The 27097-nt window shown below is 39.7% G+C and overlaps 1 protein-coding gene across 6 annotated transcripts in view; it reads left to right on the forward strand.

The window, feature by feature from the left end:
• triob (trio Rho guanine nucleotide exchange factor b) overlaps positions 1 to 27097 on the forward strand; it is a 105339-nt gene that overhangs the window by 17253 nt on the left and 60989 nt on the right. For 3 of the 6 annotated variants that reach the window (XM_051406301.1, XM_051406296.1, XM_051406299.1), the window contains exons 3-6: positions 21546 to 21620; positions 22834 to 22948; positions 25509 to 25701; positions 26978 to 27082. In XM_051406301.1, coding sequence (XP_051262261.1) covers positions 21546 to 21620; positions 22834 to 22948; positions 25509 to 25701; positions 26978 to 27082 — 488 coding nt within the window. Of the gene's footprint in view, positions 1 to 154; positions 774 to 8871; positions 8954 to 21545; positions 21621 to 22833; positions 22949 to 24977; positions 25067 to 25508; positions 25702 to 26977; positions 27083 to 27097 lie in introns of those variants that run through there. The other 3 variants (XM_051406298.1, XM_051406297.1, XM_051406300.1) reach the window with 3 other exon arrangements.

Below are 27097 nucleotides of genomic sequence, written 5' to 3' on the forward strand. Positions count from 1 at the left end.
AGCATGAAGGGTGAGGCGGGGGGCTGTTGTGTTGTGTGTGTGCTGTTCGATCCTTTACTCGAGGGACATAAAAGATGCTTGGCTGCTCCAGGAACAGGGGAATATCACCATGATGCCCTCTCCATCCTCTTCGATGGATGTATTTGCCATTTTTGTGCAGCTGCAGGAATAATGCTAATTTATACTAAGAAAATGATGCTGGAATGCTTTTCCTTCATTCATTCAAAACAGGAATAGGTTGTGACGTTGGATTGTGTGTTAGGATTCTTATATCTGTGCAAATACATTACTGATTTAGATCATTTTCATGCTAGAACGCTATAGATCCATAGCGGCAGTGTGGCAGGTTGACTGTTGTAGTGACACCACAGGCAGAAATTTGATATTTATGCACATGGAGTGGAACTGATGCTGATTTTCTCGCATATTTTTTTCGTTAAAAATTTTATTGATTAATACCCTGTGGTTTTGTATTGCAATGGAGATAGTGTCAGTGTGGGAGAATGACTGCCATTGACAAAAGGTGACACCTAAAGAAGGTGTTTACTAGGAGCAGTGTATGATGGAGAAGTACGCAAGGAGTAAAGGCTGTGACTCTTGAAACCAGCAAGCACTTTTCTTAGAGGGGGAGGCTATACCATCTCTCATCCCTTTGGACGCTCATATATGGATGGAAACCCTCCTGTGCTGTCATGCCTTATTGGTCAGTTGATTTGTTCGAGTGCAGAGACGAGCTGAAGAGATGTCCATCCAGATCCTGTCTGCTGAACCTTGTAAGTATTATATGATTTAGAAGGCAATAATGAATAATTTAACACTAGACGGAGAACAAAGTGGTAGGGCAACACTTTTTTAAATGACATTGAATTGTTTTATATGTCCCTGAGTGTGTGTATTATCAACCACATCAATAATGTGCTTTTTAAATTGCATTTATGTGAGTCGTGTTTCACTACCTGCAACGTGATAATGTATTTATCATATTGGTTAAACATATATGGTCCAATGACAGCAATTCGGTTCTGCTCTATACTTAGAGATACTTCTTGACAGCATCACAACTCTCTATTTTTGGTCTGCAAGCTAACTAATGAATGCATCTGATTCATGCGGTCTCAGTTCTCCTCCTGCAAAGGTTTGTGTTTACATGGAGTGGGGTGTAACCACCAGAGGAGCAGATGAACAGAAAGGCTTGACTTGTTTAGCATCACATTGCCAGCAGTTCCCAACATAAAAGACAAATGCATCTTAATTTAATAACTGACAGATGTTGCTGTATTCTTAACGCCCAGAGCCTTAGATCACAGAGTAAAGACCCAAACCTTTGATGACTCAGTTGGAGTCTGGAGCTACAAGGCATTCATTTGGTATTACTGTTGTGTTAAATTGGAAATATTGCGTTAAAGCTAGCATATGTAGCTTTTGCTGACCAACGGCCACTGTGGCCATAAGTGACACTTGCTGGCACAAGTAGAGAAGAGTCATAATGTCAGTCAGCTGATACAGTGATGTCATTTACTGAATAAAGTTTGCTAACAGTAGCTAACATTAGCCACCATGAGCATCCGGTCATACCAGACCAAGTAAGATTGTAGCAGCAAAATTCCTGAATGAACTGAGCTCAGCATTTTTGATTTGTTTAAAATTCCGATGAGTTAATTTTTTCATTTGTAAGAAGAAGAATCTCTTATTTCTTCTTTCAAGAAGTCAAAAGTTACATTTAATTTTTTTAAAGCCATGCTAATTTAAGTATATAGTGATCATATTGTTTCATCTGCTTCCCTTGTACTTTATTGCTAATCTTTATCTACTGTTAAATCATTTCAGCATCTACCTGAACCAACAACACTTATACACATTGTGTAGAACACAACCACAGTTTCTAGTTTCCCTTTCTTTATCTCTGAAATAGCTTCAATGTTCTGTGGTTGTGCATATTGGAGAAGCTCATGGAGAAGCTCATGTTCATCGGGATGAAAATGTTTTAGATTAAATCATTTTAACTATCAAGGCATATTTAATCTGATCACAGGGGCATATACAATCATGCAAGATGCATACAAAATGATCATTTCATGGGATTAAATTAACCCTAAACAGATTATATTTAATTTATACATTGAAAAATTGCAATATTCAAATGTGGAATTTAGAAAGAAAGATTCCCCTAATATTGAGTCACACTGATTGAAAAGTCTAAAACTTCACCCATTCTCCCCCATTATCTCTGATAATCTCATATAATATGTGGACAATGAGCAATTCTTTTTAGTTTTTTAGTCAATCTTGATATAATTTAGAGAACTAATGAAAATAATTGAAGGAAGCTTGAAGTGAAGCACTCTCTGTAAAGAATCAGACTTCCCACCACTTGTTACCAAGCCTCTTTCACCTGCACTTATAACCTTCACTTCTTCACCCTGGGATTGACCGAGTATTTGACTTGTTCATATTGTTCTTGGCTGGTCAATTAGGTGTTAATATGAGTGCTGGAGATGACATGACGTTGTTCAAAGCATGACTTTCACTTTGGCGCCATATTCACCAGGTTTGTGTCAAATGGGGCCTACCAGGACAAAAGCAAGATATGTAACAGAAATAGTGTGTTTATACTGTGTATTTGAAACTGTAGTCAGCTGATATTTTAAAGAGAAGAAGATATGAAGGAAAATAAAAGGAAATACTGATTCAGAGAAAGAATATTTAATGTTATGGATAGTTATATCTAGCTTGCCCTGTGTCCCCTTGTAGTGTAAACCATTTAATTATCTTCTAATTCTTTCAAGGCATGAGTAGCTTTATCCTTTAGGGAACACAGTCCATACTTTATAAGATTAACAGTAGATTTCCATGAATCTCAACATAAGGTGTTTTTAAGATGAACTTAATTAGAATATCCCACATCACTGTGTCAGGTTCCAGTGCTGTTTTAAGGTGTACATTGTACAAACTGTATCCTGAGAGTCATGAGACTGCTTAAATGAGAAAATAATCCTGTTTTCTCTCTCATTCCCACTGACACCCTGAACCCTTCCATTGTGTGGACAGTGAGAGATGAGCTTCTTGGCCGTGAAACAAAGTTTAGTGACCCATAAGCATTTAATATTTAAGCAGCCCGTCAATATAGATTCATGCTGCAGCTGGATGATGGGGATATGAGGGTCAGGAATGTTGGGAATGCTTCCTTCATTTGGAGTGGATTTGGTTTTAAAGAGAAATAGCATATGTGTTTTTTGAGTAATGTCCAGAAAGCATCCCCTGCTGCTGAGCACTAAAGCTAAGATAAGTATATTTGGGAGCATATTTGCTGGACTTAAAGAAGTCTCAGACTGTCACACTGAAAAATGGTCCTCCAGAAATTGATGATGTTACATTCATATTTTTCTACCATATAGGTTTTATCTGCCCATGAGTAACTGTTTTACTGATGAGAGTATGTAGTGACACCTACTGTGTGAGACGAGGAGTGCAAGGAATTACTATGTAGGTCCATCTCTCTCCTCAGAATAAATTGTCACTCTGTGCTATTTGTGATTTATTAGCATCTTATTACATTGGTATCAGATTTATTTATACTTCCCATAGAAGAATCCTGCAGATAAAAACAGAGAGTATAACATGACTATGTATGGTATCCTACCTATATGCAGTTGGGGTGGAGTCCATGTGGTTCTGTGTTGTTTGCTTGAAGTTCAGGCCTTAAAGTCGTAAAAAGACCTACAATTAAATGGCTTGAAGAGAACATCCTAAATTGGGAGCAGACACAAACCCGTCTGAAGTTATGTTTATTCCTCCCTTTTTTCTCTATTCCTTCTCATTTTTCTTACCTCTATCTGTTTCCCTGTCTCACTCAGCCCTCAGCCCCCCTCCTTTCCTCTTGGAGGATAGTTAGAAACTGAGACACTTGGGAGCCTCAACAAAATATGAAAATAACTAGATGAGATTAGATTTGGAACTGCTCAACCTAAATTGGTGTGAAATATTTCCCTCTGTAGAAATACTGTTGTAAATCAACTGGCAAGTTGCAAACATACTCCCACCAGTAAGCACAGCTTATTTACTTCTTTATGTTGATATTTTGGCACTGTAAAACAGAATTTTGTTCACATGCAATGAGTGTTATATATTAGGCACTGCTCCAGAGCAAGTAAGGTTTCAGTGGCATGATGGTTAAAGCAGAGAGCAAGCATGTAACAACCACTAGCCACTCTATCAGGGTGTTTGTGCAAGCATGCATGTGTGTATCCATGCATGTAAGTCAGATATTCTTGATAGTCCCGTGGTACCCTGTTTGCATAAGCCAGTTGTTTTCAGGGCTGTAATAACAGTGGATAGCCATGGGATCCACTAGCCGCCTCCTGGCTTGGAGACAGGCTATGGAGCCATAGCCTGTAGTTCCCTGTCTGCTGTGTGTGTACTCAACAGGACATTGTCTGCTCTTTGTTGAGGACAAGTCTAGTGAAAATCTATTCACAGAGGAATGGTGACATGGAGGCAGGCAGAGAGGCGAGATTAGGAGACGGAGGATAGGATTGGGAATGACCAGAGAGGAATGTCGGACAGGGCAAGAAGGGGTAAGAAATAAAAGGAATAGAGCAGATGAGTGGTAGACATGGATGAGGAGAATATGAGAGTGGGAGGAGGATAACAGAATAAATTAAGTTAGGATGAGGACTAGAGAGGTGCACAGGAGAGGAGAAAATTATGCATATGTACACAAGCAGCAACAATCCACACAAACTCTCCCTGGGCGCACACTCACACACGCACACACATAGACATACATCATAAAACGACACTGTACAGAACAGAACTACCAAAGGTCTGGACGTGTGTGTGTGTGTGTGTGTGTGTGTGTGTGTGTGTGTGTGTGTGTCTTTGTGTGTCTTCCTCTGGGAGCTGGCTCTGACTGCTGAGCTTGTAAACAGGAACTATCCTGCTTTTAGCAAGCTGGAAGCCCTGCAGGTGCACACAAACACACACAGTCACACTGAAGACAATTGGATTCAGTTATAATAGTTTTGGTCTGTTTGGTTGATTTGTTTAGACAGAAACCACAGAGATTGATTCCCTGTTTATCATTCAATGCTCTGTTAGAGGCATTCATTATACGTACTGTTTATAAGAAAGTAATTACAAAAAGACAACGAGGTCGCTCAGCACAATTTTTTGCCGTTTTGAATGAGTTTGCACTGAAACTTTATTTCAGGTTTTGTTTTTATTTCCTTTTTAGTCCAACAGTAAAAGAACAGACACTAACTCACTGCTGTATTGTTTTAAGTATCCTGTATATTTGTCTGTTGTTTACCATAGATGTGCTTTATACAACCTCTTGTTTGCTATTTTATCTCACCATGACGTAACAAACATGTCTAGAGTGCAGGTTTCAGCTTCATCACTTCACTTGTGTTAATGACTGCTTTTTAAGTTAACCTTGTGTTGATTTTAGGGTTTGTCCCTGAGGTTTCTAGGAGTAAATAATCCTATTATCAGAGCTCAGCTGTTGCTCTAGTGTGTTGTCAGCTAAGGTAATGGTTAGGCTGACTGACCAAATGGGGGGAATGTTCCTTTATGTTTTGTCTCACACAGGAATGCACTTATTGTATGCAGTATCGTCACATTTTGTGGTTTAAAGTGTTTGGCAAAAAATGTTATTGTAAGATCTCTCTCTTTCTATATCTCTCCATTTGTAGTAATTCTAGGTTTAAATGAATGTGGGAATTTTGGGGTGAAATAGAATCAGTGTACATTTCCTCGCACGGTGGTGTGACAAGATTGCACATATACAGTAACTGAGCACCAGTAAGACTGCTTTCCACACAAGATGGCATGTGTTTGTTTTTCATGAATGGCTGCTTCCGTCACAACTTCCGACTTCTTGTCACCCATGCTCTTTTTATTAATCTTTATTTTCTGGGCTTTCTGGTGCCATGGAGGCATGTGATGGTGAGACAGCATGATGTGAATATTCTGTCTGCCTTGTATGGAGACATTGCAATGTTAAGTTGTATTTGAAAAATCTGTTTCTCTATTGACCTCAGCTAAGAATAAAAACTTTTTTGTGATATTGTTTATGTAAACATGTCATCCCACTCCTTTTCTCTCATCATCTTTCTCCCACTATCTGTTATCAACAGTTCAAGTCCAATCTGCTTTGGGCCACAACAGTCTAAAATAAATGAAGGACAGCTGACATGGTGTGTTGTCTCAAGCACTTTCTCTCCCTCCTCCTCTGTCCTCGTCAGTGGCAGTTAGCAACACAGTGGACCACAGAAGCATGCTCTCTCTCTCTCTCTCTCTCTCTCTCTCTCTCTCTCTCTCTCTCTCTCTCTCTCTCTCTGTCCCCCTCAGTCTCTCTCTCTCTCTCCCTGCACCCTGCCTGTCAAGTGTTATTTGGTGCACTGTGGTTTATTGGCTTGGTTTTGTTGTTTGGCGGGACAATCGGAGCATGGTTTGGATAGAGGAAGCTGATGAATGGTGTTCCCTGAGCCGTACAAAGCGTCCTCCTCTCTACTTCATTGATGTGTTGATGCGACTCAGCTGGCTGCCCAGTGAGTTTGTACAGTATACTGTTGTGGGCTTACAACAGTATACAGACAGATGCACATGGAGGCTCAATGCTGAAAAGGGCTTTTATGCTTTTTATAGTGTCCATCTCTCTCACACTCACCACTTCTCTTGTGGCCTTTCTGCTCTTGTTCTCCCTCTCTCTCTCTCTCTCTCTCTCTCTCTCTCTCTCTCTCTCTCTCTCTCTCTCTCTCTGCTACAGTAACAGTGCCACATGAAACAGTGATATGTTGTATGGAGGCCATAGAGACAGGCTATAGCAAAAAGAGAAAATAAATTATGAGTTAAAAAATTATCAATATTTCTAGAATATGGTGAGCCTATCTATATTAAGAGGTTATTATAACACATTGTGTATGTTATGCCATTGCATAATAAACAAACAAGGCGTCTACAGCTGGAAAGACCTAACCTACTACACATTCACTCATCTGTTTATATATCCCTTACAGCTGACTCATGCCTCATTCTCAGAGGTGACAATCCCTCTCAGCTATTTATTCCAACAGGATCGTTCAGATATGTGACCTGGCACGCTTGCATACACATACAGCAGGACAGACCATACTTTCAGCTCCCACAGACTAGAGAAGGCTGTCAACTCTCTCACACTCTGAGACAAGACATGAACACCATCAACGTAACACAGTTAGCTCTCAGCTTCTTTGTGCTTGAATAAGAACTATTTAATCCACCTTTCAAAACTAGGGAATCAGTCTTGGGGATCGAGTTACAGTGTATAACCCACAGGATCACCGCATTTGGAAGCTCCCTCGTGTCACGTCGGTACACTTTTGATTGTTATCTGTGACACAGAACATGGCTAGTTTGGCCATGTTGTTCCGTTTCCACTACATGGGCTTTCTCAGGGACAGGAGAGGTCGGCTCACTGTGGAACCAGCACCTAACAAAGTTGGTAGGTGGTCCCAAAAAGTGCTGTAGAGGAGGATATTATATAAAATGTGCATTCAAATGTGTATGTTTTTTACTTTATTTTGGTTGAATTTTTGTCCAAAATACCTGCACATAATGTATTGCAGATCGTCCATTATGTCAACACTTTTATATCAAGATAATGAATTTGCTGCAGCTTGAGGGCTGTTGCTTGTTAATCGCAGGAGTTTTAGTTGCTGGATCATGACCTATTTTGGCCTCGCTTTATGAGCTCCATGTCTCGTAAAACCCATTTTTAGAGCTTATCGGAGCTTACCTCCCAATTTGGAAAAATAGTGGTAACCCCCGCCTTGACTTTTCCTTTGAGAGAGTCAACAAAGAAGCTTAATTTCTCTCTAGAAGTAAACAGTGAATAAGCTCTTTGTTTCGCTTCCTCTGTTCTAAAGATGTTGGCTCCCAATCAAGCAACTGTTTTATGAAAGTGGATACGCTTGAGTATTTGGATCAGATTTAGCCATGCTCATAAAACACTTGGTTTAATATTGGGTAGATAATTTAGTCTCAATAAATGTACGCACAGATGAAGATGTTTTTTGAGGTTTATGACGTAAAGGGTCAAATAATGCTTAGCAAATGATAATATATTAATGAATTATTTTATTGCTTTCTACAACAAATACATTGTTTGATATTAGTTTTGCATAGACTCCTTCTTTTTAAAAACAATTCTAAAAATACTGTGTCAGAAGACTAATAACTCAAGAATTGTTGCAATTCATGTAACAAACTTCTTTTACATTTTTCATATGTAGCCTACTTGAGAATTTACATTTTTCTCAGTGTGTGTCTCTTAAGGTAGCTAAATACTTAATGTGGTCTTGATAAATACACTTGTAAAGATGACAAGGAGGACATTATTTACATTTATGGTCCTTAAGTGCCCCAGTGCAAAAGCTCACAGTCACCAACAGAGTCTAAGTATTAGTCAGGGAGAAGATTACAACCAATCATTATTAAAGCCTATTTCACCCGGAAATCCACCAGCGACAACTGTTTGGCTGGCTTAACTTTTTTTTCCCCCTGTGAGTAGCTAGCACACAGGAGAGAAACTGTTTAATGCAAAGCAGCACTTGTTACTAAATCTTGTTTTGGGGAGGGGTTAGTGACATGGGGGGGGGGGACAGCAAAAAAAAAAAATGAAGCCAGTTGGTGAAGGCAAAAAGGAGCTGGCAGTGCCTTTGGCTTTCTGCAGCTCGGTGGGTGGCAGGGCGTTGCCCAGTATATGGCCCGGCAGTTGTTCAGTTGCATCCTCGCCATACAACAATGGTATGGTTAGAAAGATAGAACGGGTAGGGTGATAACCGCTGTAGGGTGTAGTGTTGGCCTAGATTGATCAGGACTGTTCAGAGCTGGTTTTGGTTTACAATGGCAGTGCTGGATAACCACAGCTGGCAGTATGCCCAGGCTGGAAAAACCCTGATCAGACTCTCAGGTACAGTATTCGCTATATGTATTTTGTCATGTTTATCCAGAATCCTGTTTATTTTGATTCCTATCAAGTCAGATGATGTCAAGTGTACTGCTGAAATGTCTGCAGTCAAAAAACATGATTATTTTAACTTTGGTAGAGCGATATTTAGGAAAACACTTTTAAAACTTTAAGGATAATTTAAAGTTAATGATCTAGAACATCATTGCACCTCATAATATTTAGTTTGTGCTAATATTTTAGATATTATTTTTGTGTTGCATTTTTTGGTGTTTTTTTTAATCAGTGTAAACCAGCACTTAATATGATATCTTCATCATTTTGTACAGTGTATCAAACAAGACATGTGAGAGTGATGAAAAACAGTCTTTATAATGCAAATTAGAAAATCTCCCCTTTGTTAACTGCGGAGTTGAGGGAGAGACGAGCGAATCGCCCCCTAATAAAACTGACCAAATCACAGCCTGTAGCTTTCAGCTGCAGTTTTGCATTGTAGTTGGTTCTGACTGTTTTTTAAGCCTTTGAACATTCGTTTTGCATGTGTTGAAACCACAACTCTCTTTGTAGCAGTGATGGATTCTTGCATATTTTAAGGAAAATTATGTAAATTGCTATTTTCATTTATGATCTATTTAGCAGATTATTAGTTATCCACTGCACTGCTATCAGTAACAATAGTATGCCTATAGCCTCTGTAGAGAGGAGTGAAGGATTGTATGACTGAATAATAGACGTGCACGTAACCCTCTACATATTCCTGTGTTGTTTCCTGGACATAAAGTAGTATGGAGAACACGTGCATACTGTCTGGTGCAATGCAGCTGCATTATAGCAATTCCCAAGATAATAAAATAACTGGAACTCCTTACAATATAGTGCAAACAAATACAAAAGCCATGCAGTAAATAATACTGTTGTGAGGCATATAATGTTGACTGAGGCTCTGTCAGTGAGATTCAGGTTTTGATTTAACTCTGTGGCAATTTGTGTCAAGTTGTGCGAGTCCCTCTTTTCCTGTTTTTTTCAGTCAATGTTGGTGAGGCTGAGTGATGACTTCTGTTCTCCTGTGATAGTGCAGTCTGTCTGAATGATTTTGACAAGTAATTAAATCTGTTGCAAGGACTATGTGAGCCTATTGTATGTATGTTAGTGATTTTACGTGGGGCTAGAAGATACTGTAACATTTAGATCTCTGTAAAAGCTGACACATACTGCTAATCAATCTCTGAATGTATAGTATGTGTTTTATGTTTGACATAATTTAGGGGCTGCTTCTAGGAAGTAAGGGAACACAAAAGTCCACTACACATATGCACATTGTTGTATTTTTATACACTTTGCTGACCCCCCGTTGCTTAAGTTGCCCTGTTTTCAGTTTAGTATATGGGTCATTGTGCTCAGCTTGTGCTATGCAACATAGACACAAAACTGTTTTAGTTAGGATATAAATAGAAAAACAAAGAAAATGTACTATTTATTTGGACAACTTGTGTTTACTGAATGCTAGACATGGTAGAGTTGAAACCGGTCAACTAGGACAGGTGACCTATGCCTTAAACACAGGAAAGAAGATGAACTATTAGACAGTCCATAGCATCAAACTTGACTTTTACCTCCCCAAACACTCTGATCAGGTAGCTAGAGGATGGCACGGCCATCACTCTCAATAAAAATGGAAGCGTTCTTCTTCATCCCCTCGTGCTCAATCACCAAGACTTGGTGCCTACAGTGGTAATGAATGCAGATGTCTGAGGAGATGACTGCTGTGAGGCGATTAGGAGAAATAGTGCTATTTGTCTTGAGGAGAGCACTGCAGAATTAGATGACAACAAGGCAAGCTGAGGGACGATTTAGAAGGTCTCTGTCATAGTTTAATTTTTTTTAAAAGACCTGCGACAAAAACTTGTCACAGGTCGTAGTTCTTACTTGTGATGATGACGACTGTGTAATCAATTGATCAATCCTTTCAGTGGGGTCAGGTAAACCCTTTGTCCTGGAAGTTTGAAGTTTGACATTTATTTATTTAAAAAGGGACAATGCACATTAATTAACATGATAACATAAGTCAGTTATGTAAATGTCCCAGATTTTGCCATTCAGGCTAATTTCCATCTGTAGTCTCCCAACTTTTTGTCCTTATACAGGACCTTGTGGTTTTTATAATAAGATCAATAGAAAAGTACTTTGTCCGACCCCGTAAAAGCTTTTCTGGCGTCCTGATAGTGACTGTTCAAAGAAACGAAAACATGTCATCCATTAGATGACCTATCAAACTTATTTGCAAACTTTTAAAACTCACTCAACACTCAACAGACAATGTAGATGTCCCATTTTTTATGCACCCCAGGAGGAATTGTTACGACAGTCCTTCTGTATAAATGTATGCAGTTGTGGCAGGTCGATAAAGACAAGACAAGTATTTACAATCAAAGGTCTGTTCCTGACACTGACAATGCCCCAATGGGATTGTGCCTGTCAAAAGTGCTGACGGTTGGTGTTACATTAACTCACATGTTCTTATCCTTTCAAATGTAGCTGTGTTGCATACACAAAACCCCCAAAAGGCTTTATTTACCGGCAAGTGGCACAGAGGGTTGCCAATAGTGAAGCCTAGGGTAACACTAAGTATGTCGGAAGTCAATAGAGTCAACAGAGGGAGGTGAGAATACAGAGAGCGACAGGGTGGTAGGATGCCACATGTGAAATGAGAAACAGAGAAAAAAAAGAAAAAATAGGAGATTTGTAAATTGTACACGGAGGTGAGGTTGTTATCCAGGCTCACTGAGGTGTGAAAGGAATGGAGAAACAGCTGTAGCACCATAATAAGAACATATAAAGCTCTTATATTCTGTCAAGGTTTATTACAACCTCAAACAGATTACAAATGAAACAGCTACCATCACATAGATAGTAACAGGCATTTTCTTATTTGTATAGCAAGTACTCAGCCCTACACAGTCTCCAGGTTGTGTGTGTTTTTGTGTGTGCATTTCATCTTTAGAGCATATTATTGTTACTGACTTTACTACACACGCATGTTGCAGCACTAAAAGTGGTATCTGAGAAATGTATGTGGTGTTTATGTGTAGCACTGCAGTAGCGTGAGCACAGTAGTTCATTATACAGCATTGAAATTGCTTTGATTGTGTATTTTACTGGTCTCACAAACAGCTCAGTGAAATAGCCTTCATACACAAACACTGGCGTGCATAAGCCTGCTGACCATTGTTTGTCTTAGCATTGCCCCTTAGCTGCTTACACACTGTACAGAAAAAGAGTTATATTCAGGGTATTTGTTGGACTGAATGGTGTGAACGTATTTACAGAGCTCTCTGTTCTCTCTGCACTTTATGATGACTTGTTCATTCAGAGAGCTCTTAGGTTTCACTCTGTCATCCCTAAGCTTTTGTTGTGTCATGCTCAGTTATGAAGTATATATATGCACATTGTGGTCAAGGGTTACTTTTACATTACATTTATGTTCTTCATAACTCACATTTGTGTTTGAGCAGGACAAGTTTGTGATCATGGCTGGTTTTGAATGATTAGTTGATGAACCGACTGCTCGATAAACAGAAAATAAATCAACAACAACAACAGCCTTGGGAACTTGTGATGGGCATTTGTCACTATTTTTTATTTACCATATCCTCAGTGGTGGGACGGCCTTGCTTTATCTTAAGGTGTCACACTGCAGTTACAGATTGAACATTTAAGCACAGTGCCAGAACTACACCATGAGATTACTTCTTGTTTCCTACCCTTCCCTTTTGTTATGACTTATTCATACCCTTTTTTGCTATGCTTAGGGGTTATATCCAGGTCGAGGGGTTGTGGTAGGAGCAAAGTGTTATTTTTACTGTAAGCCACACTGTAACAACAATATGAGAAACCCGATGAAAGTTGAGCTCACCACAGTCCCCAGGCCCCCTGCCAGCTCCGGCTGAAGGTCAAAGAACTGGAGTAGAGTAGAGGCTGCTAGAAGTACCTTTGTATCTGAGGGAGGGATAGAAAGACTGTGTGTGTGAGTAAAAGATAGGAAATAGGAGTTGAAGTGAAAGAAAGACAGAGAAATAGAGCAGGAGGCCAAACAAGAGAGAGATGGACTTCTAAAGTTTGTTAATCTTAGCCCCCTGTTGCACCGGGGCAACGTACGCTTGCTGTTATTCTAGACATGAGACAACCTGCTTGTAACAGCCTCATCACTCATATTGCCCACAACAACATGTAGGGCAAATACAGGCTGATATCCTTGCACCCTAGGGGGTTAAGCAGAAATAGTACACAACATGGCATCTTCATATGGCAGGTCAACACACGATGAGAGTTGATAGCGTTAGTAGAGAGAAAAAAGCTGTGGTTACAGAGCTAAAAGTTGAATTGTTCACTTAAGTGTCTTGGGTGAAATACCTAAAGAATCCCAGTTTTAGATCAACATTAAACTGTGAAAGTCAGCAGTTTAATAAGTTTAGCTTAAGTGTTATAGACCGCTCAGTATATCTATGTTTGACCTTTTAAGTGCAACTCAAAGAGCTGCTATTGGCTTGTTTTAAACTCCCAGGTGATTTGGGTATTTGTACGAGAATTAGCTAGACCTTTCTCTGCCCCAAAAATGTATTATAACTTTCACAGCATCACAAAAAAGAAGAGCTCGCTGGTATTACTGCAAACACTGGCTGTTGACACAGTACCACTGGTGCCAGAAGTCTCCTGGATGACACTGATGTTTACATTTCTCAGAGTGAGATATCGATTGTGTGTTGTGCTGAAGTGAATTCTGTGCCCTGCTTTCTGCCTGGGTTCCGCCTCTTCTGTTAAGTTTTACCCAAAGAGCTTATAAAATGGCACATCCCTCTCTCCAAGGGAGCACTATTCTTAGAGCTCCGCAAAGGGTGCCAGTCATGCTGCTGCACAGTGAAACACAGGTCAGAACACACACTCACACACAAGCTGGCATACACATATTTAAAAACACCAAATTACCAATGTATGCCTGAAAAAACACATGTATATACTCACACAGGGATACACACACACACACACACACACACACACACACACACACACACACACACACACACACACACACGTAAGACCAATCACACCCTCTAACTCTAGCACAATAATGACTAAACCAATCCACTCCCACATTTCCTCCATTTCTGCTCTGTTCCCAAAAGATCCCCTCATTCTGAACCAGTCCAAGTCGGTCCAGAATGAGCCAAACCAGGCTGAGCAGTGTGACAAATGCCTCCCAGTTGTCTCTTTTCACTCAAACTCATAGTAAGGTTCACATACTGGACTCTGTCCCAGAGCTTGAAGAATGAAAGAACCATCTGAAATCCATCACAGTCACATGCACTGTAAATCTCTGTATATAACAGACACTAAATTCTAAAAGAGCTTACATTTATACAGCTGTGATTACAAATAAATAATGAGAATCCATTTATTGCATCTATACTATAAAATATTGCTGAATAGTCAAGTGCTGGGTGTACATTGATATAAAATGTATTTTATAGTGACAACTGCTCTGAATCTTTCGGTTTTACCACAGTTATTCTTGCTGGCTGAAGGAATGTGTATTATTAATATCATGCTAAGGTGGTCAACACTAACAACCAGGGGAACTTCACTGTAGATTTCTGCAGTATTATGTAGCGGGCCTGGTCTGTTCTGCTGTATTACACACATAGCCTAGCTTGTAATTGCTCTGAGTTTGAGGTTATGAGGTTATGAGCCAGAGGATTGGCATCATGCGGCGTGCCAGGCTGTGCAGATGCACCATGTACAGTCTAGCCTGTGGTCTAAAGGATTGGAAGGAAAGGGATTGGCACAGTGCTCTGAGGCAGTCTGTTCCGACGTGCTGTGGAAAGCCGACACGAATATGCAGTTGTGTTCATTTTGGGGTTATGTGTTGATGCTTGTAGGTGAAATTGGTTTTGTTTATCCCTGCACATGTTACAATTTTGGTCAGGGGTTTATGAACTTCTTCCACTCTGATCTAAACTTAGTGCATTCATTCCCCATTGCATCTCATTAAAGCCCTCTAGAAACAAGTCTCTAACCCAGTTTGGATCCTAAAAGATGTAGGATGTTTTCAGCCTGTGGTGTGAAAAATTGGTGCAAGGCACGAACACAATCTGTTCTGTAGTAGTGTATTCAGTTCAGCATGTGAGTATTTCCAGCCTGGAGTTAGGAGGGCAAAAGGAAATGGATTGGCACACTGTCTGTGTGTTGTGCTGTTGTAGCCTACTGCCTCTGCTACACAGCAATGTGAATTTAAGGATTTAGGGCACAATCCTTGTGGAGAGACAAAAAGAAGGGTTGAGCAGAGTGAATCTGTGTTGCTGCCTCTTGCTCTCTGTCTGTTTGCTTTCAAAATTCATGCAGAGCAACAGGAGTGAAAATGCAGTGTATTCAGTGCTCTAGCTGCATGGAAAATACTCTCACAGTGATCAAGCTCTGCAAAAACATAGACTGAGAAATTATTTTAAAACCAAGTAAGCTACAATTTTGTGTTTTCACCTCTGTATTCTGTGGTTGTGTGTTTTACAAGAATATCACTGCTCAACCAAAAGGGTTGGCTGCCCTTTGAGCTGCATAAAGACACACAATTAGAGAAGTTGCAGCCATCACTGAGCATACAAAGTTTGCATTAGTACAAAATAACTCTAATTGGCCTACAAGCACATGATGATCCATGGGTGCGTTATAAATTATTTTGATGCACAGTTGTGGGAAAAAATGAATTATTTTTTTCCCCCGTTTCCCTACCTTTTCTTGCAGCATTCCAATGTTGCGTACATTGAACTGATTTATTTATTGCATATTTATTAAATGGAAAAGAGCTAGCTACAATATGTGAAAATCACCAAGAACATCACCAACAGCTTAAGTGGCAATGCAAATTACCAATATGACAAATTGTTATACTCTAAAACGTGAAGGTCCATAGGGTTAGGGCTTTAGGTTTTTCTGCTTTGAATTCTAAATTTAAAAAATAATAATTACAAAAAAAGCTTTAAACCTTATTTCTTGGACGAACACTATGCATTTTGACTCATTTTACTGGGCACTGAGTGCAGGCTGCCAGTAAAATGGATTGCTCTCATTAGGAGTGTGTTATGAACAAGCAGCCTGTGATTGAATAGCTTTATTTCATGCTCGGCAGACTTGTAAATGAGGGGTTGTGTGTAGTGAAGAGAGGAGACTGTCGTGTGTGTCTGTGTGTCCTGGTGTGTTGGTGTGTGTTTGTGTAGCAAGAAGCAATGATGGGATTTCATGAATCACAGTGTGTAGGGTAATACTTTATGTCTGTGGGATATTGTATGGGTTATTGCTTCATATAAACATGACAAAACTAGAAAAGGCTGTGTGGTTGTATGTGTACTTGCGGCATTGTGCCTAGTTTACTATGTTGACATTACAAGTTTTAATGATATAGTGGAGGCAACTTATTCTTCACTAGCAGCTGTTTATATTTTGCAGCTTTCCATTTTTTTATGATCTTGCAACACTTTATGTGAAATTTTCCAACCCGATCTCCAAAATCCGGTGTTGCAGCATTAAGATATGCAACTTATATGGCATCCACATCGGTTTCTAGCTTACTACAGACATAATCCCAAAGTGCATGTCCAGCGCTCTGCCATACTTGGCCTGGTGTGGTGTTCAGAAAGGTGACGAACTGCAGATTTAGCAAGGCTGCAGAGGTCAGTGTTGGCTGTGTGCCAGTGGCAGTATTTTACATAAACCACCACGGTGAGGAATGTGTCTGGGCACACTTCACAGGAAACACACACGCCAACCTAGCACACACAAAGTGCAAGTTGCTTTGCTTTCGGCTTGGGTGCTGTTTTGCATACATACACACACCAAATCGCTCTTTTGAAGACAGAATGAAGTCTACGTCTTTGCTTTCAACTATTGCCATGCTCAGTTTTTTTTTACCATTTTCTTGGTGTGTGTGTGTGTGTGTGTGTGTGTGTGTGTGTGTGTGTGTGTGTGTGTGTGTGTTGGTGGGGGGCTGGGTGAGAAACGGGTGCAAGCAGGTTATAAAGAGACATCCAGCAACAGAGAGGCAGATCATAAAAAAATGGATTGCGAGGGACTGCCTTAGCTATTTGACCTCTCTCTCCCCTCTCGCCAGCCGTGGAAAGAGAATGAAGCCATTATTGCCACCTCTGTCCCATCTTGTCTCAGCTGGTTGTGACATTATCTGTGAGTCAGGTTGTGTCCAGTCCGGTCCCATCCCCACTGTGAGCTTATGTGCTGCCATCCAGGCCTGACTGCCGCTCCTCACTCCCTCAGACCGTGGATGAAATTGATGTTAGAGGAGCCATTAAAACCTGTAGGCGTTATTTAGCTGTCTTTTTTTGTCTCCTCTGTCTGTATTATTATCTGTCTCGCTGTACACTGCAGTTTTGTCTGTCCCCATATTCTTCTCTTCGCTGTCTTGCGTGAATCATTATCAGCCTGTGCTTCTCTGTTCCTGTCATTTCATACCACACACTTTGTCTTTGTCCCTCTCCGTTTCAGTCTGCCTTTGATCCATTTATCTTTTCATCTATCTATCCATCCATTTATGTAGCTTTCTGTCAGCCCCCCTCTGTCTTTACTTTGCATTCTGTCACATCTCTTTTTTCATATCCTCGGGTTGTAACTCATTTGAAACCTGGGAGAAGCAGTCATAGGTTTAATGATATTCAGGTTGAAAAATGTCTTTATTTTACTGTCACTCCGTGCTTGTATCAAGCTGCGGGCTGAAATATTTTGAAAGCAAATACTCTTTTTTTCACTTTGAATCATCAATGACTTCTGCTTGAGATTATGGTTTTACTGTAGTTTAAAATGAATGTGAAATCATGACTTTTATTGGAGGGTGTTCGGCTTGTGTGCGTGTGTGTGTATGAGTGCATGATTCAGCACTCAGCAGTCTAGCCACTATCTAATTAGCTCATTTCCATTCGTAGTCAGTGTGATTAAATGTTTATATTATAACTGTCAAAGCAGCACAGGGTTTTATGTAAAGTTCTTGGCTCTTTCCTCTACTTTATTTGTCTCCCTTTTTGACCGCTAAGCTCTGTTTACCAAAACAGTCCTTGAAAATATTTCTCATATTTTCATGTTTTTTTCCCCAGATTGCATTTTCATCCCATTTTGTCATTTTTTACAAACACAGCAACAAAAATACAAGTACTGTATATAACTAGTTTGTGAGTTGACAATGTGATGTATTGAAATGTCATTGCATTTTCTTGTCGGTTACAGCATACATATGGATATATGCATTCTGTCATAAGAGCCACAGACTTTGATCAACCCGCATTAGCTTTCCTGCTAATGTCTCTGTTGTCTTATCTAACTTACAAACGTGAACACATGTCCTGTACGTGTCCTGCGTCTTAGCTTGTTGAATGAGCCACTAAACATACACTGGGGAAAAGTGCACTGCTAACATTAGTTTAGTAGCTAATTAGCTGCTCAGCTGCAGCACATTTAACTCAGTGGTGTATACAGACTTTTTTGACTGGGGAGAGCCGATGGGGCACAACGCGGGGATGGAATGAAAAATGTGCGTACACACATACACACGCGTTGGAATAGCATTAATTTACCATTTCTGTCTCCACTACTTACATGTAACATAATCTTCCTATTCTGGGTTTTTGGCAGGCTAGGTGCTCCTTTGCTGCCCCTCAGATTTAAGACCGAATTACTCCGAAAAACGAAAGTCCGGAGCAGTTGGTTTGAACTAAGGTCCCGCTGTGACTGGGCAGATAGTCAATCATAAGGCTTGTTTGAGATGAACTGCGCCTTGGCTGGAAAGTGGACAAGATCAGGAGTGCAGCAGCCATCAAGACGGACAGTTTACAGCAGCCTTCAATGAATATACAGGAAGCCGCAGAACTATTTACATCCTGTTAGATCCAGGCAACCTGTAGTTTTTTTTAAGTTTTTTTAACTTTTAACGTTACATTCTTTTATATAAATAAACATTATTATTATAAACCACACAAGATTATGTAGAGAGTTTTTTTTAGAGAGAGTTTACAGATTAAACCTCCATTGCACAACACAAGATTTATAGCCTACAATCTAATGTTGAATATTGCAATCACACAGAAAATTAGGATCTTCAATGAAACATGCTGTTTGTGATCAAAACTGAGCATCAGTCAGCTCTGGCGACAGCCAGGTGTTTCCCATCGTGTCCTGAATCTTGCAGTTGGTGGAGAGCAGCTGCTCTAAAAACTGCAACTGCCTCGACCTTGTGAGGTTATGACGTCAGAGCAAGTCAGCATCAAGTCAGACACAAATCTAACCAGCTTGTATTGTGTGGTGCTCGTCAGTGATTGATTCTGCGCAAGCCAGGCTCATCTCAAACGATGAACCTGGCTTGCCACTCCCTTGATTTTAACGGCATATAAACATACAGTACCTGCAAATGTCACTTAGATTGATTGTCTGATTAGATGCTGGTATGGTCCTTACTCTTCAAAATTAGTGCTAATAACAGACGTGACTACGGCAGAAGTTTGTTTTACTTGTTCGCTATGGTGTAACACCGGTACTCTGGCAGCCTGTCAGCTGTTGCAAATAACTCAGTTTGGGCTCAGTTGGTGTCAGTGATTTACGATATGTGGCTGTGATAGAGACACATACAACTATCAGTACTATCATATCTATAGTTTATATGATTTTCTGTTAGCATGCACCTTCAAATACATGCTCCTGGTATATTTTATATATGTGTGTGTGTGTGTGTGTGTGTGTGTGTGTGTGTGTGTGTGTATGTAAGAGATATGACTCAGAGTTTGAATGAGGGCTATCTGATGACATCACCAGCCAACTGCATCTGCAGAGAAGCACTGCCTTCCACCTCCGCACTCACATGCACTCATATATTAAGTGGTCAAAGATGTCAATATCATGGCTGACGTTTATTTTTTACTAACTTGCTTTCAGCTATAGATTCTTGTGTTTTGCAGGCATAAATGTGTTTATGTGGCTGTGATAGAGAATTTGTAATGTTAATGAAAATGTACTCTATTTGAATAAAAAAGCAATTTGACTTAGCATCAGCGTTAACCGTGGAAATGTTATAGTATTTGACTATATCACACATCTCTGCATTATTCTGTTCAGTGGATAATCTAAATCTGTTGTCTTCATGGCTGACTGCTCTGACACACCAAATATATAAAAGTCAGCTGGTGTGAGTGTGCGTGTTTCTGTGTTTGTGTGTGTAAATGTGTGTATGTTGAATTGCTCCATCTTGCTTCCTGGTATTAACCAGTGTGCCATCTGTTGAGGAGGCGAGGCAAAAGAGTTGACATTTGAAGAACATGCAGCACCAGAACAGGCGAGACCATGGTGGAAAGTATATCAGGCTAGGCTAAACATTTAGTGCTGAAACGATGTATTAATAAGTAATTATTAGTGCTGTCAAACGATTAAAATATTTAATTGCGATTAATCGCATTAATGTCCTAGTTAACTCGCAATTAATCACACATTTTTATCTATTCTAAATGACCCTTGATTTCTTTTTGTCCCATTATTTTTTCTCATTTTAATGCTCTTTTCAACATGGAAAAGTGGATCGGCTTGCTTTGTGCAAATGTTGTTTTTATTGAAAAATCATCCATTGTCGCCTGGCTTTGACGAGGGGGCGGAGAATTCGCATCAGCTATGTGTTTGGCCATCAAGTGGTATTTCAGACTGGACGTGCTGCGATGATAGCTCAGTTCACAACGACAAAACACACAGATCACTTTGGTCTTGTCAATGGAACCATTTGGCAACTTTTTAAAAGTAAACTTTTCATTCAGAATATTATTGGCATCCATCCTCGCGCTCGCCATCCACTCAAAACGACTACTACTACTTCTACTACAAAAGTGTGTGCGGCGTGCCGGTCTAGCTAGATCCGGTGTGGTGTTGTAGTTTTTCTAACGTTACTACTTAGTGAAAAAAACTACAAAGTGTGCTAGGCCAAAGAGAACATTAATCTCGCGATAAAAAAATTTTCGCTGTTAAAATGGGTTTGCGTTAACGCCGTTAATAACGCGTTTAACTGACAGCACTAGTAATTATGTATATTATATTATTATGAATCAAATAATAATAACTTTTGTTATTTAAGTTGTTACTTTGATGTGCATTCAGTCTAATTGTTTCCAAACTGGTAATAATACCATTGCTTGGCTCACCATAGTTATAACCAGAATTCACTACATTTTGAACAATGGTATTGTCTAACGTGTACGGAACCCTAACAATAAGGATGGAACATCAATAAGGATGGAACATCCTTACTGTATAACAATGTTGCTTATTGTACAACAATGTTGCCTTTCATACAGTCTGTCAAATAAAGTGGGTATGTTTGAGAGACTTGATTGTCGTCTGTATTAAAACAAGCAATGACAAGCAGAAAACACTGAGTCATGGAATACTAAATATGTCACATGGTCACATTGGTGTGAAAATAGAAACACAGATTGAAGTAACTGTTGTCACTCTGCTTATCAACTGGCTGTTTCAGCATTGTGGTTGCTGACCTCCTTGTTTTTCTCCGTTCCAGGGTTTCATCGCAATGAGGATATGAAGGCCATTGATGTACTTCCCATCCTCAAGGAGAAGGTTGCCTTTCTCTCAGGTAAGATATATACATTTACAGTATATATTGCTAATATATAATGATATTGTCACTATACTCATCTGCCATTCACTGTTTTTTTTAATGAAGAGGAGTCATGACCAAACCAGAGTTGTGTGTTGGAACAGTTGCACCTGAACCAGTTTTAAATTTGGATTTTGTCTTGGGGAGACTTGAGTGCTTTGGAAATAAAATGCCTCATGTTTTTTCAAGTGTGAAAATCAATTTCAAAAATGTTGTTTTATAAAGAACAGTTGAAGCGTCTTTGAACAAGCTGATATTGGCCTTGACCTTAGATGAGCTTGTTAAAATGTCAAACCCTTTCCTTTACTTGTTTGAAGGAATTATTGTATCCTTATACTGATGCAGAGACCTTGCATTTGAGTGAGTTTTTTGTCATTTATGTGTTGTTGTGTTTACACTGAGACATATTTATCAGAAGAAACAAAGGCCAGGTGAGGTAAAGTCATCAAGTTATTTAGACAGAAGTGGAGAATTCAATCTCAGTATGCTCAATTAAGTGTCAGAAATACACCTTTTGTTTTAGCATCAATAATATATTTTGTTGTTAATTTAAGTACTTTCAAGAGTTCTGCAGCCATGCTCTTCATCAGTATAATAACACAGTCAACACAGTTAAAACACTTTTCGTTGAAAATTCAAGCTTCTCTTTCCATGATTTTTACTTGTTAGGTTATTTAAGCGCACTCACTTATTTCTCTGACATGCTTCTGACTTGTTATGGTGCGGATCTTTACCCCATTAGTGCTAACTGCATGGGCATTGCCATAATTGTGAGTTTGAGAGTGTTTTTCTCTGATAATAAATAAGTAGCGTTGGTTGTTACTGCAGTGTGACAGAAAGGCCATTACTAGTCTTGTCATCGTGAGACTAATTTGAACCCTGACTCTTCAGTTTGACTCAGTGTAGTCATGACTAACTGCAGAAATATTCACAGATGGTACCCATACAAATTAGCTGCTGTCATCTCAGAGAACTAGTGCACTCACGTGACATCTTTTTGGTGTAGTATTCTGGATGTATGGTTATATAGTCCTTTGTGAACTGGAGTAAGCAATTGAAAGTAAAATAACTGTCTATTAAAATGTCAGTCTGTTAAATTAGCTTTGCCATGCTACAGTATATGAGTGTTATTTACATAGGAAGCAGCTGTTATTTAATTACTTTTTTGTCGTTTGATTTCTACCCAAAGGTGGCAGAGACAGACGTGGAGGTCCTGTTCTCACCTTTCCAGCACGGAGCAACCATGACAGAATACGACCTGAAGACCTGCGCAGACTCATAGCCTACCTGGCTACTATTCCCAGGTTGGAAATGTACTTTCAAACACACATATACAGTACACGTGTTTCCGTGGAGGATTCTTTTTCAAACTGTGAACCTGCATACAAACTCATATATGCACATATATGACTTATTATTATTTCTAACAGACTCTTGGCCTCTTATACAGTCACACTCACAGAAATCACTTTATTTGTGCCAGACTTTCCTACCTTGCTTGGGTGCTGGGGTGTTTTTATTTCCTGATAACTCTCTAGAAACAAGCTTCAACTCCTTTATCTAGGTTACCACTTTGGTAAGTCTCCCCTCTTTCACTCTGCTATTGATATTGTGTAGAGTGGGTCAGTTCCAATAAACAAAGTGTTGTGTGGATTGCCACTTTTCTCGGCTGGGTTTTCTTTCCTGTTTTCCTGTTTCCCTGTTTGCCCTGTATTAGCGCATGGTGTCTAAAAACTGCTGCAGGAAGCATATAGCCACAGGATGTCCTTGCAGAGTTGCACTGTCTGTAGTTCTATGCATGCTGGTGTTCAAGTCTAGAAGTACCTTTCCTTCACATTTAACACTTAGCTCCAGGCTGTTCTGTTTGGACTCAGTTGTGATTAGCTTGGAGGGAATCTTGCACTCCTCTGTTCTGCTGCTTCTGATCTCCCCTGTGCTGCGCTTTCTAGTGCTTTTCAGGTCTAGTGTTTTAAGTCTTTTTCAAAGTAGAGTTTGGTGATTTGTCTTGAGGTAGGACGTGGTCCAGATCAGATAAGGCAAAAACTGGGCTCAGGGCTCCTTGAGGGCTTTCTGGGATGTCAGAGGTAGGATCAAAATACTCAAATATCTGCATTCTTACAGCAGTATTCAGTATAATGCAAATGTAAATGTAATAGTAGATAGTTTGCAAGTGTGATTTACAGTCCAAGAACAAAATATTGATCAGATGATGACCCCTGGAACAAATCTAAATGATGTAACTGAAGGGTTACAAGGACTCTTGCTGTTATTTTTTGTATTTTGGTTTGCTGCTAGTTGGTATTCAAGCTGAAAAAAACATGTTAAAAATGTGTTCTTTATCTTGAAATAAAGTAGTATTAAAACATTAAAAAATATGTATGTATATGTATCAGAAATTTGTAATTTTAATGATAGTAATTTTCTCTGAAAATATTATATGATGATAACCTGACCTTGCCAGATGGTTTGTTACACAGAATCATATGGGAAAGCATTTTTGGAAACTGTATGGAAAAGGTCAGGGACATTAAAAAAATACCTGGCAGGTGATTGGATGAACATCTGTTTATCACTTTGTATCACAGGCAATCTTCAACTAATCAGATCAACAAACCATATGACAGTCAAACTCTTACCAAAGCCAGTCGAGGGAATAGCGAAAACATCTTTTTCATCTTCAGTGCCATTCTTTGCTCTTCTTTCAATGAAAAAATACTCTCCAGTTCTGATGTTACTGAGCAGCATCCACGCTAACCTCATACACTTAGAGTTATACCACACCCCTAGCTGCCAGTTGTTCCAGTAGTTTCTTATCCGATGCTGTTTGGACACAATTGCTTAGCTTGAAACCTGGCAAGATGGATTCTTGTGTGATCTCTTGATCTCGCGAGTCCAGCTGCCTAGCAAGGTTAATATGGTGCAGCAGTAAAAGACAACTAGGTTGCTGCGAATCAGGTCAAGACTTACAGGCCTCCAAAAAGCTCAACTGTTAAGACTAGAGAGGAGAAACGATCTGTGGACAGCCATCCGTCTGAAGCTCAGAAGGAGCCAAGTGTCACTAACTCAGAAGGAGGTCAGCTTTTTCTCCTCAGCTTGATTTCTCTGTCTCTTGTCTAAATATTTCTTCTGTCTTTCCCCCTTTTTCTGTTACATCTGCCTCTCCCTCCCTCCCTCTCTCCCTTTCTCTCTCCCTTTCTCTCTCCCTTTCTCTCTCCCTCTCCCTTTCTCTCTCCTCTCCCTCCTCTACACTCTGTTTTTCTCTATCCATTTGGCTGCCGATCTGTTTTCAGAGAGTGAGGTCAGAGTGAGTTAGAGCAGGAGGGCCTGCGTCTGTTTCTGTCTCCTAGCTAGACACATTCAGATTAAAGCCTTTAACACTGAGAAACAACCTTTTATGGACTTATACAGCAGCAGGACTCCTGGTAAGCAGCAGTGGAAATTTCAAGGCTTCAATGTTTTAACTATTTTTTTCCTCCCTAGATGCTCTGGAGATTTGCATGGGATCGTTTGACTTTAAAATCTTTTTGGCATCTTTGCAGTTACAACAGACCTTTTACAAAATTTACAATTAGTCTTTTTAGTTTTTTGGGGGGATTTTGAGAGTTTCTATTTCTGTTACATGGGCGGCTACAATAATGTGACTTAATAGTTTGACACTCTTTTAGCTGATCAGGTTTGTTCAGTCTCAAATCAGTTACATCTGATGGAGTTTGACCTATTGTTGCCACTATTTTACACAGTCTTCTAAGCTGCCCTTAGGGTTTGATGTTTTCATTCTAAAATAATTTAAAAGTAATGCATCTTCTTATGTGTTAACATGCTCTTTATCATAGGATCTGACCTCTTTATTCATGTTTTCTGCAGCGAGGAGGTGGCCAGACATGGCTTCACAGTCATTGTGGACATGCGTGGTTCTAAATGGGACAGCATCAAGCCTCTGCTGAAGATCCTTCAGGAGTCTTTCCCGTCTTGTATCCACGTCGCCCTCATCATCAAGCCAGACAACTTCTGGCAGAAGCAGAGGACCAACTTTGGCAGCTCCAAGTTTGAATTTGAGGTGGGTGACACTCTACATACCTTACTTATTACCTACTACTAATACACAAAACTAATCCTTTTTTCAACATTTTCAGCTTGCTTTCTGTTATTTTGGATTTTCTACATGAACGTGTTATAGTCTCTTTTGAGTATACAGGTGTATCATTGTTTTATTATGTTCTACAAGAAATGGAGATATTGGTTGTGCTAATCGATATCTCTATCTCCAAAATAACATAAATTTATTTTAAAATGACAGTTTGTTGTAAGCTATTAAAGTTTCTGTTCGTTTAGCATAGCCATCAGTCTTAATTTATCAGCTCTAATTGGACTGCTGCTTGGTGACAGTGGCACTGTTCTGTCCCGTGTGGGCATGTGGTGCTGGTATATTTAGTCCTGACCCAGTTACTATGGAAACAGGTTATATAGGACATGGCGTAGCATTTTATCCCACACTAGTGAGCTGGGTTTGGACAAGCCACTTGTTTTTTTATGATGATGTCAAAAATGTACTGTATGTGAGTAAGACACAATGATAAGCAGGAGGTCACTGGTTGGAGTCTCTGACTGCAAAGTTCAAAATGGGGGCAGTGATCAAGATGTCTACTCCTTTGCCTCATCAAGCACTATTAAGATTTTCAAAACTGCTGCTCATCAATCAGGAGTACAAGAAGATGTTTTTATAATGTAGGTTCACACCTCCACCTCCAGCTATTCCTGTAAATGTGTCTTACTTTGCTTGCGGTTCAAAAGAAGCTAACCCTCCAGTTCACATTCACTCACTCATGCTTCTCAGAGAACCAGGGTTACGCAGGAAAGTTATTATAGCATCTATGCAGGCAGGCAGACTTCAGCCCCATATCTGACAGTTTATTTTGCATTTTCATTGTGTTTTCCCTTGCACTGTTTTTACTTCCTAAGAGTTTATATCTGTATATTTCCAACTTATAAATGATAACATGAATGCTGCTTAAAATGTCTGGAATGTTGTTGTTTTTTGGTCACCCCACCTTTCTAAACATTAGACATGTGGAACCACTGACTTTGCACATTCTTTTCATAATCTAGGTTTAACAGTGGGAAATATTTTGACAAGTTAACATTTGATTACACTGGAATATGGAGACAATGATGACTGTGATGATAAATTAATTGTGGTGATCTGTTTCGTTCATCCTCCCTTTATCTATTCTTAATCTTTTTCATTTTCCTTTTTCTGCATTCATCCCTCTTCCACCTCATCTATCTCTTTGTTGTCATTTCCGACTTCATTTGTCCTACATAACCCGCACTAGACGGTGATGGTTTCCTTAGAGGGTTTATCCAAGCTTGTGGACCCATCCCAGCTGACAGCTGATTTTGAGGGCAGCTTAGAGTACAACCATGATGACTGGATTGAGGTTTGGATACTTTTA

Source organism: Dicentrarchus labrax, unplaced genomic scaffold (assembly GCF_905237075.1).
Source record: "Dicentrarchus labrax unplaced genomic scaffold, dlabrax2021, whole genome shotgun sequence".
NCBI classification, from domain to species: Eukaryota; Metazoa; Chordata; class Actinopteri; family Moronidae; genus Dicentrarchus; species Dicentrarchus labrax.